Source organism: Hemibagrus wyckioides, linkage group LG10 (genome assembly GCF_019097595.1).
Source record: "Hemibagrus wyckioides isolate EC202008001 linkage group LG10, SWU_Hwy_1.0, whole genome shotgun sequence".
NCBI lineage: Eukaryota > Metazoa > Chordata > Actinopteri > Siluriformes > Bagridae > Hemibagrus > Hemibagrus wyckioides.
In genome coordinates, this window is record NC_080719.1 from 25,865,647 (window position 1) to 25,883,155 (window position 17,509).

At 38.2% G+C, this 17,509-nt stretch overlaps 2 protein-coding genes across 2 annotated transcripts; one reads left to right on the forward strand and one right to left on the reverse strand.

The window, feature by feature from the left end:
- Positions 1-599: 599 nt before the first annotated feature.
- Positions 600-9,663, reverse strand: LOC131360246 (glutathione hydrolase-like YwrD proenzyme). The gene is made up of 12 exons (XM_058400485.1): positions 9,601-9,663; positions 7,804-7,930; positions 7,513-7,666; positions 7,223-7,376; positions 5,630-5,836; positions 4,766-4,918; positions 4,530-4,617; positions 4,257-4,428; positions 3,495-3,651; positions 2,893-3,063; positions 2,422-2,506; positions 600-1,886 (listed from the first exon to the last, which is right to left on the reverse strand). Exons 1-12 carry the CDS (start codon positions 9,649-9,651, stop codon positions 1,642-1,644), a joined length of 1,764 nt encoding a protein of 587 aa, XP_058256468.1. The 5' UTR covers positions 9,652-9,663; the 3' UTR covers positions 600-1,641.
- Positions 9,664-9,773: 110 nt separating this feature from the next.
- tm4sf4 (transmembrane 4 L six family member 4) lies at positions 9,774-12,191 on the forward strand. The gene is made up of 5 exons (XM_058400532.1): positions 9,774-10,121; positions 10,388-10,477; positions 10,652-10,785; positions 11,130-11,313; positions 11,621-12,191. The coding sequence occupies exons 1-5, from the start codon at positions 9,948-9,950 to the stop codon at positions 11,627-11,629; spliced, it is 591 nt and encodes a 196-aa protein (XP_058256515.1). The 5' UTR covers positions 9,774-9,947; the 3' UTR covers positions 11,630-12,191.
- The last annotated feature ends 5,318 nt before the right edge of the window (positions 12,192-17,509 follow it).

Below are 17,509 nucleotides of genomic sequence, written 5' to 3' on the forward strand. Positions count from 1 at the left end.
TGTGGAATTTGCATGTTCCCCTGTGTTTCAGGGTTTCCTCCCTGTCCAGAGACATGCATGCCGGTTGATTGGCATCTCTAAAGTGTCCATGTTGTGGGAGAGAGTGTGTCATCATGCCCTGTGACGGGTTGGCTGGGTATCTCCTGCCTCGTACCCTGAGTCCCCTGTGTCTCTGCAAGATTGTGTAGGCTATGCGGATGGATGGATGGATAAATGGAAAGATAATTATGCAGAAAGAATGATGCAGTTCCTGTACAGTTGCTATGTAGATACTGTCGAATTACTGCTTGGTATAATTCCATCACATTGAGACGTTATACTACAAGACAGTTTACAGAAATGATGCATCTTTAGTAGCTGCCTGGGTGCAAAATACTAAACAGAAGGAAAGTCCCATTTTTTATAATTCCCTCATTCATCTATCTCCTAGTTAAATCATCTGAATCATCCAGCTGGTGTAAAAGGCATCTTCTGTTTTTTATGAATCACTGAATGTATTGTTTACAGCTGAACAGAGGAAGTCTAAATGAATATCTTTAAATAGCACTGAAAATAAAACAAAGGAAACGTTCTCTTAAGGAAAAATGTTTAATGTGTTCCAGAAATGCTTAAAATAAAATAATGGAAATTACTATCAGTGATATTTATTAACTGAACCGCTAAGGTTACTGTAATTCACATCTACATCACTGTCACCTTCATTTCTACTACTCTCATTCCTCACCTATCTCTCATGACTATTAATCAGTACTGTACTTTTGATTACACATAATGATTTATTCTTTATGATCATGACTGTGCCTGCATTTGGCATACATAACTGCTTTTATATTTTCAGAAAGCATGAGGAAGAGTGTGTGTTAAGCTTGTGAGTCTTGGTCATGTGTGTATGTTAAGCTTATTGTGTTTTGAGTAATCTCGCTGCTGAACTGCAGATTATCCCAAAACAGATCTTCAGAACAAGCAGTACACTGGCACAGTGTTGATGTAAAGCTGTACTTTACAGCTGTATTTATCCCAGAATGAGCTGAATATTTAACCCCATAAACACACTGTATTCTCTTTATTGTAGTTACTGAATATGTAATCTTCACAGACAATTTGGACAGCCTCTCTCTGATTAAATAAATATAATGATTAGGCTTATGTCCATTTTGCTGTGGGCAAATATAGTAGCTATACAACATGACCACAAGCTGGCATTTATTTTGTAAGGAGATGGCTGTTTTTACAGCTTTGTTTGGTTGGATAATCTTTGCAGGAATCCTGGGATGAGTGAAAAGTACAACAAAAAAAACCCTTTCCACATTGCTTTGGTGAAATATATTCATGGTTTCTTAAACGTGTGTTAAAGGCCAGTATGTTTACTGGAATTCAGAGACATTTTGACAGTTTTTCTCCAGACTGCCATACATCTCCTGTTCATACTTTTATTCATTGCTACAAATTTTGCAAACAGGAAATAAAACACATAAAGCTTTTCAGCATTGTCTAATAAAAAATAAGTTAAAGCAAATGGACCACTGCATTGTCTTAAAGACACTTTACTATTCATCAGATTATAGGTACTCTTTAGGTTCTCATTTTCCTTACATTTTTGAGTTATCCACTAATCCCAGGATTTTCGCTTCAATTTTTTAGCTAATATCCCACAGCACATCCATCTGCCCTGGGATCGGATCCAGCCCACAGTATCCTCTCTTCTCCTTCTGGTTTTTCTTCCATTAAATCCCACCACCATTTTCCAATGCTGATAATTTGCCCACGTCCAAACCGGTCCCGTTCATGCCCTTCTACTGGCCAGTTCACCACATGGCCCCGTTGTCTGAGCTCATCAGCCACACCTCGGTCTATACCTGCCTCCAGGTGGACCCTCCACAGCTCTTCTGCACAAAGAGTTAAACTTCTAACAGGTGAATTATACACGAATGCTTATGGTGCACTCAGGTCACATCAGAAAGATCGCTGTTGTAAGACCAGGTTGTTGTAATTTAAGTGTAAAACTGTTGATTTTTTCTGCAACATGCTGCAATAAATGACACCTTTATATGTTTGGTACTAAATATGAATGTACACTTCGTAAGTTATAGGTGTACGATATAATCCAACATAGTCTCATACCTACTACTAAAATATTATATTTAAGCTTTAAGCAAGTATATTGGATGATTTAGTACAAATCCACTGAGAGATCCATTAAATTCAACCATTTAATATTTTTTTAACAAAAGTTAAACCCAACTAATATTAAAATTTAAACACACTAAAGAGCTAAAAATCAGTGAAGTGAGAAGGTATTTGAAGTGTTTAGATTGTATTAACTCTTCAGTGTAAGATGCGGATAAGAAACATCTGTTAAAACATGTGATAGAGTCTCATTAATGAAAGTCTGAGACCTTCAACCTCAAGTGAGAAACTTACCTGCCTGATCATACTGCACAAAGGCACGTGGGGCATCAAGTGCACACTGAGGATTCATGCCAAACTCTAACATATTGAGCAATACCTGCAGAGGAAAAATTCTTATTATCTTATCTTTAAACGTTGAGAGTTGTATAAGTCACTGAACCTTTTCAGTATGCAGTGACGTTTTCCAGCTGACCAACTATGATGAAGGGACAACTCATTATTCTTTTTTTTTCACTACTACTATCAAGAAGCATTCACTTACAGCCTGAGACTGCTGTCATGACACTGATGTCACCTACATTTCTAAGTTAATTTCATTTTATTTCAGCAAGTCTAAATTCTCAGTAGTAGTAGATAATAGAGATATATTCTACAGTTCTGTTTAATATTTTACCTTAAAAATGTATGTATTCGATCATGCTTTATGAAAGTTCATGACATACTGCGATCTCATGTCAGGTGTTAAATGTTAGTGAAGCTCACCTGCACGTGACCCTGAGGCTGCATGAAGCCCCCCATCACCCCAAAGGAGCAGAGGAGGCGCCCTGACACGGGATCTGTGAGCATGGCAGGGATTATAGTGTGGTATGGCCTCTTCTCTGGGCCTATGCAGTTCACATGAGTGGCATCCAGAGAGAAATTAGCACCTCTGTTCTACCAAGGAAAGGAAAAAAAACATGATCTAAAATGGATTTTACTTTACATTTGACTTTAAATCTTACAGCTTAAAGAATTAAGACGCTTCAAATCCAAGAAAGTCTCGGCCCCTCAACAGTTCCCTTACGTAATTAATAATAGTAATCTGCAGTAGTAATTATGGGTCTTTCATGTACAATACAACTTCACCATTATCACTTATTAAAGTCTTCTCCTTGTATAGAGTATATATTTCTTTTTTTCTCTCTTTAATTTTTATTAGAGCAACTGTAACATAGTAACTGTAAAAGCAATTTCCCCCTGGGATTAATGATGTTCTTTGAATCTTGAATCTTAAATAATAATTTTTTAGCAATTAATTTTAATTAAAACACTTATCACTATCATTATTGGAGACTGAATATCTGAGATAGGAGTAGGAGACCCACTTGGAGGGAAAAGCCACAGTTTCGTGGGACAAGCCCAGTGCCAAAGCCCATGTAGTTGCTGTTCACAAAGGAGCAGGCGTTTCCCTCTCTGTCCACCACCGTGAAGTACACTGTGTCACTTCCTGTGGGAATCCCGGGCTCACACATACTCATGGCTCTGAGGTGAGAGCAAGTAGATCTCAGGGCTTGTGTCATTCATGTGTAAGAGAGCCAAGTTCTTAAGCAGAAAAACAAGCAAGTCTCCTACAAAGATTACTATTAGTGCCTTTGTTCACAGCCTGGCTAATTCCTCGAACTGTTGAAATGTCAGCAAAGTTCTTCAGCAGAGACAAAAGAGAAGCACATTTAAAATTTACATTATATTCATACACATATATCATATCACATGCTATTTGGGTTATAAATACATATCTCAGTCAAGAGGTTATCCACACACACACACACACACACACACACACACAGAGTGTTGCTTGTTTGGATTTCCGTCAACCAACTGAAAGTCTAAAGTCTGCAGATTATGACCCCCTCTCTCACTTCTCTCTCTCTCTCTCTCTATCTCTTTTTTTCATCCTATCAGTGCATCATGACAAGGGGGCAGAAAGGAGCGGGAAACCCGTTTACACTGTGTAAACAATCCTATCTAAAGTAAGCACCGTGCCTGGCACCAGCTGGTACCACAGAATCAGAAAGAGTGGGGGAGGGAGGAAGAGAGAGAGAGGGGGAGAGAGAGATGACCTCACTAAAGGAGATCACTAGTCATACTTGTCCTTTTGGATGAACTGGACACGCTGGAGAGCATAATCTTTGGAAAGAAGCCCCTCCACAGGCACATTCAATTTGTCTGGGTCTGTGCTGAAGTGCATTGTATCAGTCATGCTCAATTTCAGCGACTCGACCAGGATGTGCAGGTAGTTGGCACTGTTGTGACCCAGGTCTGTGTGTGACATAGATGGTTTGTCAGTTTGCCCAGGCTTCTAACACTGACTATATATACTGTATTTATATATCAGAAAACACTTTTAAAAAGTTTTACACCTTGGATAGGAACATTCTCAAGGATATTAAGCGCAATAAGAGCTGCCATCCCTTGACTGTTGGGTGGGACCTCCCACACTCGTACCGTCTGCAGAAATGATACATAAAAGACATCATTTACATTTGCCATGGTTGCTGTCTGACCTATATGCGGGCAATAAAAAGGCTAATGAAAGGACTTGGTTGCAGAAGGGAAATATTGATACAACAGTCCTGTCTTTCTCTCTCTAACCTACTTTGTAATCGGCGTATATCGGCGTGATCTCTGTGGTGACATGGTTCTTGAGGTCATCCAAGCTCATCACACCACCGTGTTCTCGCACAACGTCAACCACAGCCTGGGCAATTCTGCCCCCATAGAACCCCATTCTCCCATGCAGCGCAAGTTCCTGAAATACATTGTACCAGATAGATGAACATAAATAGCACAGACCTCAGCATGACTATATATCAATATTATGGTAGTCATGTCTGGGTAAAAAAAGATCCAGCTTCAAAAGACAAAATAAGAGCAATAATTGATCATGCCCTCTAATAATGCTTAATAATTCATGTTCCTCAAAAAATTTGAAAAATCTCAAATGCGCTTGTAAAGTGAAATTCTGTATAAAAAGCTTTTTTAAAAGTTAACTCAAAAAGCTGTGATTAGCGTACATCACAGTGTATTGCTAATTCTTTATTTAGCCGTATGGTACCAAACATTAATCTTAGGTAGGGCTTGCAGGTGTATTCCACATGACACAATGGTGAACGTTGTACATGAACACCGACAGCAGCCACTCCTGGTGATGTATTCCTCTCCCATTTCAGTTGTAAAGGAGTGGTAATCTATAGTTATCAGTGATACCTGACCCACCTTCAACAATTAAGATATCATCCATCCGAGTTAGAGGTTAACTGTGGCCTGTTATATGCGGAGACAGTATTTTTTGTAGAGGCAACAAAAAGTTTCCAAACACTTATATCTAGCCTTTATTGAACATGCAGATTAATTACCCTTGTATAAGATGATGAGTTTCATTATTATGATCCAGGAGTGCCCGGTTAAGGCTCTGATGACATATATCATGTATAAACTGCACTCAAGGAATTCTGTGTACCTGGAACGTGCGTGCGAGGTTGGGATTGGTCATGACCTGGCCATGTATAGGTGGCTGATTGTTAATGAGTAAATCTTCTCCCAGTTCTCTCCCAGCAGCCCTCAGGGATTCGGTATCCTTAGCCCACATGTGTGCTGTAATCTCAGCCACTGGGAAACCGTTCTGAGCCAGATCTATAGCTGGTTGAAGCAGGTCAGCTAAAGACAGCTACCAAATTCACAATAATTAACAATCCACATACAAGCATAGATATGTTCACATTAGAGATTATATCATCTGAGATGTCATACACACGTTCTTGCACATGCCCTTGGTCAGCTGGGTGATAGATTTATGAGGCACTTTTATCATAGCCAGATTCTCAAACAGCAAGATCATTGGGTAACACTTTAATCCACAGAAGTTTTCACAGAGCTTCCTGACAGCTGCGTAATCTTTTCATAACTGACGTAATCCTACAAGAACTCTAAAGACTTATTCTAAGGAATGTTAACTATAATAATAACTTCTTTTTTCCTTCATGGAGCTGACTTTTCAGAGTCATCCTTCCTTGGACCACTTATGGTAGGTACTAACTACTGCATACTGGGAACACCACACAGGACCTGCCGCTTTGGAGATGCTTTTGGAGATGTCCCAGTCCTTCAGCTAATGAGTCAATGTGGCCCTGGCTCAGATCCTTACAGTTGCCCATTATTCCTGCTTCTAACTTTGAGAACTGATCACTTGCTGCCAAATATACCCTGCGCATTAACAGATGCCATTGTACTGAGTTCATCTCCATTTTAATATTATGGTTTATAAATGTAGAACAGTGTTATACATCAGGGTTTCAATTAAGTGCAGAACTCAGGAGAAGCTACAGAGCATCTTCTGTTCATCTTCTGTTCATTTTCTGTTCATTTTTTTTAATGATCATTAAAATTTTGCAGGCTATTTTACAGAAGAACAATGACTTACAAATTCATTTAATATGAGGATTAAACTATAATAAATGTTATTGTTCACATTATTTGTTATATAGGGTTTTGGATGTACCTACCATTTAACCCTATGAGCAAAATAAACTGTTAGTAAATATTACAGTGTATATTCCATCACTTGTAAGCCCAGAGAGAAAAATACATCTGAAAAATAAATAAATGTTAATGTAAGCACTTAGCACTTGTACTAATGTAAGCACTTCAGACGATTAGTTAGCTCGGGTTCAATCAGGAATTACAGGTATGCAGAGCAAATAGTGAAGGAAGAGCATGAAAATGTGAATGGAACTAGTCAAGAAATGCTGAATGTAGCACCACACTGACCACTGGACTACTGCTGCGATTTATTTGGCCATTTATAACAGTCACCAGGGCCTGTATCTAAAACACTATTGTGTTGGGAAGTATTGGGACACTTCAGATAACATGCCTGCCCTTTTGGCACTGAATACACAGGTGTGGCCTTCCTAAATATCTCCATTTCACCACCTAACATTTGATCTGCTCAAAATGACCTATTTTATATTTTACTAAAAGTACAGTTACCGTCAAGTTTTAATATAAATACATGTTGATCCAACAGTGAGCTGGAATGAGGTGGATAAAGTACCTTTTTGCTTCCAAACAAGGTCACTGTGTCACACCAGCATGCTGCAGCCCCAGGCACTGTGACATTGAGGGCATGGAAGTTAGGTGGACGGTTATTCTGACTGAATCCACGCCCCTCCATCAGGTCCAGAGTCTGAGCTTTAGGACTCTTTCCACTAGGACACACACAACCAGAGAGTAATGTTAGTAATCAGAGGCTGGCTGCTGTCCACTACAACTATAATATCTATACATATCACATGTAATATAATAATATATAATAATATGCGCTTTTTTAATGTCTCTCCTCACCTCCCATTAAGTCCTCGCACTTGTTTGGTGGCAGCATCATAAAAGAGACAAAAAGCATCTCCTCCAAGGCCTGTGCTTGTAGGCTCTGTTACATTCAGGGTTGCAGCCACAGCTACCGCAGCATCAGCAGCATTTCCACCACTTTTCAGAATTTCTGTGACGGAAAAACACTTGCGCATACAACATAGTTTCATACATGAACATGTTCCTGTGTGTTCTGTCAATATATCCACCAAACAAGCAGCTAAGAGAAATTCCGCACAACCTTAACATCAATATTTAATTTCTCACCTAGTCCAATGATGGATGCTAAAGGCTGACTGGAGGCAACGCAGCCATTCAAGCAGATGACTGGTGAGCGGCGAGATGAGAAGAACAAATCAGCCTGCATTTTTTTCTTCAAGAAGGAAACAATCTCCTGATTTATGGTGAAAAGTAAATATTATTTCCTGTTTTGTGTCATTATAGCAGTTCACTGGCAGTGTGAAAGCACACACACACACACACACACATTTGTTTCTTGGCACCGATTCTACAAGTCTCTGTAACTGTACTTGAGTGAAGGACACAATCTTCCAAAAAATATTCTTGTAACTATTCCAAAATTCAATATAGTGTTCAATTGGGTTGAGAACTAGTGACTTAGAAGGTGGCCGGATATTTTTCACACCATTCAGTGAGTCCTCACCACTCCCATCAGGATAGAAATGATTTATCATAGAATTACGGTGATTAGTCAGAGCTTTGTACTGATGTGTAGTCACACTTTCCTCTAAAGGGACAAGCAGACACACACCATGACTACATTTCATCTGTGCTTTTTCCCTATAGTTTCCTTCCTCTCTATACCTTACAAACCAAGAAACAGTAGGCCTGGTCACCACCTGCTAACTTCTGATGAGCACTAATAATACAAATATAGATAGATAGATAGATAGATAGATAGATAGATAGATAGATAGATAGATAGATAGATAGATAGATAGATAGATAGATAGATAGATAGATAGATAGATAGATAGATAGATAGATAGATAGATAGATCTGTGTGTAAAGCCTGACTGAGTTTGCACAACCAATCACTGACCTTCTCAATCACCAATTTCTGATCAGCATTTGTCCCACCAGCACTATTTTTCATTCTTCATTTTAAATTGTCTTCTTCACTCTATTTTAATAATGCAATAAAATTTACTAAACCTCATTTCTTAATTCACATCACAGGTTTATATATTAATCAGTTAATTCACAGGGACTTATATGGCAGATGATCTACGTATAGCTAATAATAGGCTGATAAAAAAAATGTGTTTAAAGAACAAAACATCCAGAATATGACATGATGAGTTTCTTCAAGCGAGAAGTGAGAAGAGTTTATTAGAGCTGTAACGTTAGCGGTAACGTATCCTTCTGTTGAGGTATAAAAAGAATAAAAGGAATAGAATAGACTACATCACATGATTTCACTGTTAATTATTTTTCTACAATACCATCCCAAACAATTTTTTATTAGAACTATTCTATTCTATTCTATTCTATTCTATTCTATTCTATTCTATTCTATTCTGCATCTTTATGAAATCTTCATCTGTGAATGATTGTGATGACTCTGAATATGCAAATTATCTTGGTGACTTCGAGCTAACACTTTTAATACAGTTGATTTTGCCTTCACAACATGCTTTTCATTTGACATGAAGCCCAGATGAAGCCCAGATCTGCTCTGTTTCTTACTTTGTCCTCACATTATTTTCTGTAAAGTACAAAGTCTAAAATGTGTAATAAATAAATGGCAGAGTTACAGTTCAGTGCCACGCTTCAATTCATGAAAATGCTTAAATGTTCATATTAGTTTTAACTGAGTTACATGAAAGTAAGGTGCTCATATAATAGGGTGAGTAATAACAAGATATATTAATACTAATGTTATTGCTAACAAAGTGAGATATCGATCAAAAATGGACACCATATTGGATTTAACATTTTCATCCAGCTAGAAAATATGAGTTTTGACATGTCCATTTAAACAAGCTCTGCTGAATAAAAGTAGGATAAGAATTATGTCATACTTTGATCTGAATCTCTCACCCTTAACGTTATTTTGAGAGGCTCCAGTGGAGTGTGAAACAATCTCAGCATTGGGATGATCACTGCTAAACTCAAACAAAGCACACTGAGTGTGTCTGAGGGCAGGGACATGCTGTGGTAGAACATTAACAGACAGGTTGTTGTCAGTGCAACAAATATTGTAAAGCTGACATGAAGGTGGTGCCATCATATCACAGAGGTATATATATACGCACAAATCGATGCCTCCCTTCAGATCAACGGGGACCAGAAAGGGACCGAGGAGTAGAGGAGAATTTAGGATAAAGTTTTTGGACTTCTTGGACTTTTTACTATTTAAAACACACACACAAAAAAAAGACTGAACCATGTGTTCTGGGAATTTTGCAAAGTGTTTAGGTATCACACTCATTCCCTTAGCTATTCTTTGCTTCCTCTGCAACATCCTGCTGCTCTTCCCTGGAGGTAAACCTGCTGAGAACAATGATGACATTACAGATGAAGCCTGGTACTTCGGGGGAATTATCGGCTCTGGAGCCTTGGTGAGTGACCCCATTTTAGTGAGTTCATTAACAATGTGAAGTTACAGTCAATTTCCTATTATATTATACGTATAATAATTAAGTATTAATCGTCTATAACGTATACAGGATGGAAGTTCCTCAAAAAACATAGAAGGATAGTTTCATAAAAACTTTTTTTTTTTTACTATATAATAGAATGTAGATATTTTGTATACGTACATGAAAGTTTGTGTCGAAAAAAAACAAATATGAGTTTACATTTGTCAATTTTCATTTTCTTTAAGATGATTTTCCCGGCGCTGGTCTTCTTGGGACTGAAAACCAACGATTGCTGCGGCTGCTGTGGTAATGAGAGCTGTGGGAAAAGATTTGCGGTGAGGAGTCACTTACATCTCTTTATTTTAAATGTTCTCTAAAAGCAAAAATTTTAATATTTCTCCTTTTCTCCTTGAATGCCATATAAGAATGTTTTCTTTATTAAACATTCCATATTTCTATTCTATCTATCACTAGATTTGAATTGATCCCTCTCTTTAATCTCTCTCTAGATGTTTTTCTCCATTATATTTGCTGGAGTTGGTCTTTTGGGAGCTGGATATTCATTCATCGTGTCGGCAGTTGCGATCAATCGGGGACCTAAGTGTTCAACAAATGGCACATATACATACCCTTTCAGTGAGGGGTAGGTAGTGTGGGGAAGTTATTTTTGCTTTATTGATGTCGGGATCAGTGTACAAGGGCAGAAAATATTTTATGTTCAAAAATAAGACAAGACTGGAAACCTTTTTCAATGGATAGTTTTAAAACAAAAGCTTTTCCATTAATCATGGTCAATAGATAGAAATGAAGCTGATTGGTTGATTTAATTTATATTAGATTACAGGCATTCATAGTTCTAAAAGTATTCGTCAAGTAGAGCAATTACATACAGGTTACTTCCACTGCGTTTATCTATTTATTCTAGCTGTGTGATTTCTGAGCAGTCTTTGTCCTCTTGCTAACATTTTCTTTGTTTTCTATCCTAAGTGACTACCTGTCCAACAAAACAATGTGGGAAGTGTGTAAGGAGCCTTCAGGCATCGTGACGTGGCACCTGACGCTCTTCTCCATGCTGTTGATTATGGGTTTGGTTCAGATGGCACTGTGTGCATTTCAGGTGGTCAACGGCCTGATCGGGACCATCTGCGGAGACTGCTGTGGATGTTGTGGGGTACGGTGATACGCTTCTTCTTTGTAAACCTGTCACTCCACTCCGCCCTCAAACTTATTAACAGCAATAGCTAAAAGTTTCACAAAGGTGAAGTTCAATATGGACGCCAGAGCAAACATGTGAAGATATTGAATTATTAGATTAGTGTGAGTTTATAATTAACCTTTCATCAAATCAGTAAGTTGTGTATTAACTCCTGTGTTTAACTCAGAGACCCAAACAAGGCCAGTGGTGTGAAGTCTGTGTCTTCTGCACTTAAGTTCTAACAAAATCTAACTTCTTTCCACTGCTTTCTTTTCTCAAACAGGGCTCCTGAACTGGATAAGAGTCCAGGAAAGTGATGGAACATATTCTGAAGATAAAAGTAATATTGAAGAGTTTTTGTCTACATTTTCCAGATCTTGTTTTTTTTTTATTATTATTTATGCCATATAGACATTTTGTACAGGTTTACAGAGTACAGTATGCCTCTTTTGCTTGATGGTGTGCCTCATGAAGGCAAAAGAGAATTTAAATATTTATATGCGATGTTTAACGATCATTACAGTCACATTTTAATGGGAAAAAAAAGGTTGCTTTTGCTAAATATGGACAACAAATAGTTGTTGTAATCACTTTTTACACACTGAGTCTTTTACTGCAATTACTGACACAAGGCTTGATACCGAATATTCTAAAATAATAAAATGATCAACGTTAAACACAGATGTCCTAGTCTTCTTTTCACTGCAATGCAAAACAGGAAACTGTCATGGAAGAGCAGAAGAATGATGCTGCAGGATGTAACCCTGAATTCCTTGGAGGATCTAAAGATTACACTGAAAACAACATCTGGCCAATTTTTCTGAGAACTTCACAAGAGACACTTTTCAGTTGATTGTGTGTAACACCATTAAACGATCCTGCACAATATCTATATAACATATTTTTGCCCTTTTTGTTGTGTGATAATATCTGTTTACAACTTCACATCAAACACGCTCTTAGTGCACAATAAGTTTTTTTTATCATTTGCTATAAAATACTATAAAAATCATTGTTTAATATTTGACACATTTGGATAAAACACTGAATACTTTCATGTTTTATTGAAATTTTAATGAAGGAACTGAATGTTCACTATTCAGCAACAGTTTTAGTCACATTTACGTTTATGTCATTAGAATGGATCGGTCCCCTCTGATCAGTTAAATTATGAATCCCACCGTAATGGAGACCACTTTATTTATTTCTTTATGCCAGGTGGTTATTAAAGCGGTAGTTAGGTTTTTTTCTTAGGCTGCATAAGAAGGATACACTCTATGCTCAATAGCCATAAAATGATTATGTTACGGAGATTGAGTGCAGATGTGCTCAATACAGAGGCCAAAATGAGGTCTGAAATTCCAGCTGTTAGCTATTAATAAATGAGCAGTGTTAACATCGGTTTGTGTTTTGGTTCTAAAAAGAAGAAGAAGATGATGAAAAAGAAGTGACAAAGTGGGTCAAATTTAAGAATTAAATAATAAGGAAAATTGCCTTGTTGGCAGGGAAAGGATATTTCCAATGTGAAATGTGTTGTTGAAATTATTTGCTGTCAGAAGAATGTGAAAGTGTTTCCTGGTGAAAGAGAAAGACCAGAGCAAGTAAGAACAGGATTTTGGTCAGTAAGAGTGAGTCAGTATCTACCATACAACAATAATGCCAGAGAACACGTTCACTGGACACTGGCTAAATGGAAGAAAGTGATCTTTATTGATGGGTACAGGTTTCTTTTCCATAGTGCTGGATAAGTCAATCTGAGGAGAATTCTGGAGAGATCTGCACTCAGGTGGGATGGGATTATGATCTGGGGATGCACCAGAAAAGATGGTTGAAAAATTGTTTGACAAAAGTGGACTGTAAGCTGAGTGGTGCTGCAAATACTGACTTACTGGTCGACCTTTTGATCCAAATTTATCCAATGCCTAGAGACCAGATTCTCCAAGTGAGGGAGGAGGAGGAGGTTTCAGACCCTTATTTAAATCCTCCTGAGAATGTATGGGATCGGGATAATCAGCAGTCATGCAGACAATGTCATCTCAATCAGCAGAGGTGTTACTCATCGAGATTTGTTGATCAACAAGACGCATGACTAGGTCATTAAGAGCAGAACCTTTGGTAGTTTGGTGTTCTGGAGCACTCAGCTATGTGTCTACATAATGCCTAGAGGATAAGATGTTTTCTGGGAACGGTTATAAGGCCATCTCCAAACAATTTGAAATTCACAATTTGCCAGTGAGAAGGATTGTTTACAAATGGAGAGCATTCAAGATCTAAGGAGTTGGCATGCAGGCAAAATTCAGTCCAAAGTCAGATAGTTTAATGTTCAGAGATATAAAGAATCCCCAAGAGCTACTCCATGTGACCTACTGACCTCTGTTTATGTTCATGCCAGTACAATCAGACTGAATAAGTATGGCTTTCATGGAAGTATGGTTAGGAACAAAAATGAACGTCAGCATGACTTTGGTTTGCAAAATTGTATCTGAACAAACCTCAGGTTTCTGGAAGTATATCTTCTGATGAGAAGATGAAGGTGGAGACGTTTTGTCATTTAACTGTATGTCAAGAAGGTGTGAGGTCATTGAGGCTAGAGGAGGACACACAAAATACTTATAATTACTGAAAACCAATGCAGTCTTCTACTTTTTATGTTTGCATACATTATTTTTATATATTATTCATTGTGACAAAACAATAATATATTGAAATAATATTTTGAAACATGTATAAGTTTAACATCATACATCTCTCACCACAAACACCATTTTATAAGTTTATACCCCAATATGCTTGGCAAAAATGAAGGCCATCTTCCTGAAATGATCCCAAGAATGAACTGAAGTAATGTTTTGAGGAAAAGTGGGCCAACATTTCTCCTAACTGTTGTGAGAGACTGATAAATTTTACAGAAATAGTTTCAATTATTGTTGCTAGAGATTCTTACTGAATTACAGGGAGTTCTTCTTTTTCCCAGCTGGTTTCTGAATGCTGTTTGTTGACTACATACATGGGCGTCGCTAGGCCATTTTCATTTCTACATTTCTACTCAGCCCTCCTAAAATTCTGTGATTCTCCATAAACTCTACACAAATTGGTGATCTCCTCAGTCCCCTTTAAATTTCATATGAAAACGGCGGCTCTTCGGCTCCTCCCCGTCTTTCAGCGCGTTCTTCAATCCACAGACCGCGGCGTCACAGAGCGAGGATCAGAGGACAAGTGTGTGTGTGTGTGTGTGTGTGTGTGTGAGAGAGAGAGATCAGGAAGACTCGTATTTGTCTTGTTCAGTACTCAAATGTTAAACACATCTGTGCAATACAGTGGAATGCTGCAATAAGTTTACCATCCTACCCTGTTAGTCAAACCTTTATTTTATTTTTTATTTTTTTTACTATTATACCCTCATTGGGGGCTGAGCCCCCCTTAAATGAAAATCCTAGGATCGTCCCTGACTACATATAAAAACTTTGTTGTTGTTGTTGTTCACCTGAAGTGATGTGATTATTTATAGATGTTGGTGACACTGTTGTCATTAATGGTTGGAGGGTTAATAGTTATAGCTTTCTACCAGGTTTAACCCTTTTATCCAGACAACCACAGAACCATGAAATATAGAGTATAAAACTTTAACATCACTTTAACATCACTTTCACAAGATATTCAGCTTTTGTAGAAAAGGTCTTTAAAATATAAGGCTAAAATGTAAAGAAAAGAAAAGAAAAAAGAGCCAAACGTATTGTTTTGTTCTATCTGTCTGTATTTTCGGAGGCCAAAAAATATTTGAATATTTACATATATTACATGCTGGAATTTTTTTACTAGGCACACAACATAAATTAAAAAAAACATCAAGTTGTATATGTAGTATAAAGTTAATATTTCTCATCATTGTATATAATCATGAACATATTCCTTTACACTCTTGTATGTCATATACAAATGCATCAAAACACTACTAAAATATTGTAGCAGCATCTAGTAGCATTATTTTTGAATGGTAGATCATTAAGGACCTTGATGTCCTGGTTCAGTAAGACACTAAGCAAACATTCACAGGTTTTATACCTCACTGTACAGCTTTTGTACTGCTGTTGTTTCAGTGGATTTATTGGTGTAATGATGTTCCTCTTTATGATAGACAGAGCTCAGATATTACTGCAACGTAGAGACAAACTGAGAGGAAAAAGTGTGCACTTTTCACAGTTCAGGAAAACTGAGAAAGATCTGATGAATGTTGGGATTACATGCTGCAGAATCCTGGTGAAGATCTGAGTCATTAAAATCTTGATAATACAAGGCAGTCTGGTAAATTTGTCTGATTTTATAGGCTGTAAAACCCTCCTGGTGCTCAGTGTAATACACTCTGTTGGTTTGACCACACAGGATAAGTATGACACCTGGTGGACATCAGAGGAACAAGATGAGAGTCCAGACCACACCCAGAACAGGAGGAAGATCTTGTGTCTGTGTAAACTTTGGCACTTGTGGGAATAAGGGGTCAGTTATTTCCAGTGGAGGTAAATACACACTACAGGGCTTTTCACCTTGTGCTTAACCCCGGGTCTTTCTAAAGCACACGTTAAACCCCGAGGTCAGTACCGTTTCACACTGCGAGTTTAGAAGCGCTATTAGCACCGCTTGTACATGAAGTTTTAAAACCTTTCTCTGAAGCAGAGTTAGCAGCGGTTTGTGGCGTTAAGCCATATTGTGCTGCCAAATATGTACAGGGTAAATACTTATCAACACACACAACAAGAAATGGAACAGCACGTGCCTCATGTCACGTGACAACCCAAAACGTTTGTTAGTTAGCGTGCTGAACATCACGGAAATATAGCGAAGGGAAAATACCGGACACTGAAATATTAGCAGACTGCAGGCATGTAGAAGCGCGAGACACGCCGTTATTTAAACCGTGAAATGTGAAATTATGAATCCTCAGGGTTTACTGTTAACTCCGGGTTAACAGGTTTGAGCAATGTGAAAAAGATCACTCACAGTCCTGTTTAGCTGAGGTGCAGACTGACCCGGGATTAGTTCAAGTGTGAAAAGCCCTTAAGAAGAGGCTCAGAGTGTGGTGCTGACAGCATGAATTCATGAACTCAGCCAACCTTGTGCCATCAGTCCAGGGTGGTGGAGGAGGTGTAATGGTGACCTGTCAGAGATTTTAGAACTGAAACTTTATTTTTATAATAATGTTTTTTTGTTTTTTCCCCCTTTTTTAATGAGACTTATTTCTTATAAAAAGATGTCATCCTTTGCAAACTGGTGATGAGTCTGTGGTATCTGCTCCCTCAGCTCATTTAACCAGCAGCTGTGATGTGAGCTGAAGAGCCATAATCAGGGTCAGCTTGGGCACTAGATTTGTTGGTAAGTCAGCAAAAGTCACCAAAGCTAGTGAGAATGTCACTAAGTCAAACCTGCTTTTATTCTGCATCAAAAACTTATGAACCACCTGGAGCATGTTATGGTCATATACACTGACCAGGCATAACACTATGACCACCTGCCTAATATTGTGTTGTTCCCACTTTTGCTGCCAGAACAGCCCTGAGCCTGAGACCTGAACCAGCATTAACTTCTTCAGCAGTTTGATCAACAGTAGCTCGTCTGTTGGATCGGATCACACGGGTCAGCCTTCACTCCCCACGTGCATCAATGAGCCTTGACCGCCCATGACCCTGTCACCGGTTCACCACTGTTCCTTCCTTGGAGCACTTTTGATAGATACTGACCACTGCAGACCGGGAACACCCCACAAGAGCTGCAGTTTTGGAGATGCTCTGATCCAGTGGTCTAGCCATCACAATTTGGCCCTTTTGGTCAAACTCACTCAAATCCTTACACTTGTCCATTTTTCCTGCTTCTAACATCAACTTTGAGGACAAAATGTTGACTTGCTGCCTAATATATCCCACCCACTAACAGGTGCCATGATGAGGAGATACTCAGTCTTATTCACTTCACCTCTCACTGCTCACAATGTTATGGCTGATCGGTGTATTTCAAGTGAAATACTTTAAATAACATGAAGCTGTAGAGATTTTTCTTCCTCTGGCTTTTGACTGTGTAAAGTTTAAAAGAAAAACAAAACCTCTCTGGAAACTGTGAATAAATGATATAATAATGATGATATAATGATGATTATTCCACTGTATGAACAGTTTATGTAACC

Coding starts and splice junctions, on each gene's coding strand:
- LOC131360246 (XM_058400485.1), bottom strand. CDS start 9,651: ATGCTGAGATTGTTTCACACTCCACTGGAGCCTCTCAAAATAACGTTA. Junction 3,064..3,494: donor ACTGTGGCTTTTCCCTCCAA/GTGGGTCTCCTA, acceptor TTTCCTTGGTAG/AACAGAGGTGCTAATTTCTC. Junction 2,507..2,892: donor AGCCTCAGGGTCACGTGCAG/GTGAGCTTCACT, acceptor TTTCCTCTGCAG/GTATTGCTCAATATGTTAGA.
- tm4sf4 (XM_058400532.1), top strand. CDS start 9,948: ATGTGTTCTGGGAATTTTGCAAAGTGTTTAGGTATCACACTCATTCCC. Junction 10,478..10,651: donor GCTGTGGGAAAAGATTTGCG/GTGAGGAGTCAC, acceptor ATCTCTCTCTAG/ATGTTTTTCTCCATTATATT. Junction 10,786..11,129: donor ACATACCCTTTCAGTGAGGG/GTAGGTAGTGTG, acceptor TTCTATCCTAAG/TGACTACCTGTCCAACAAAA.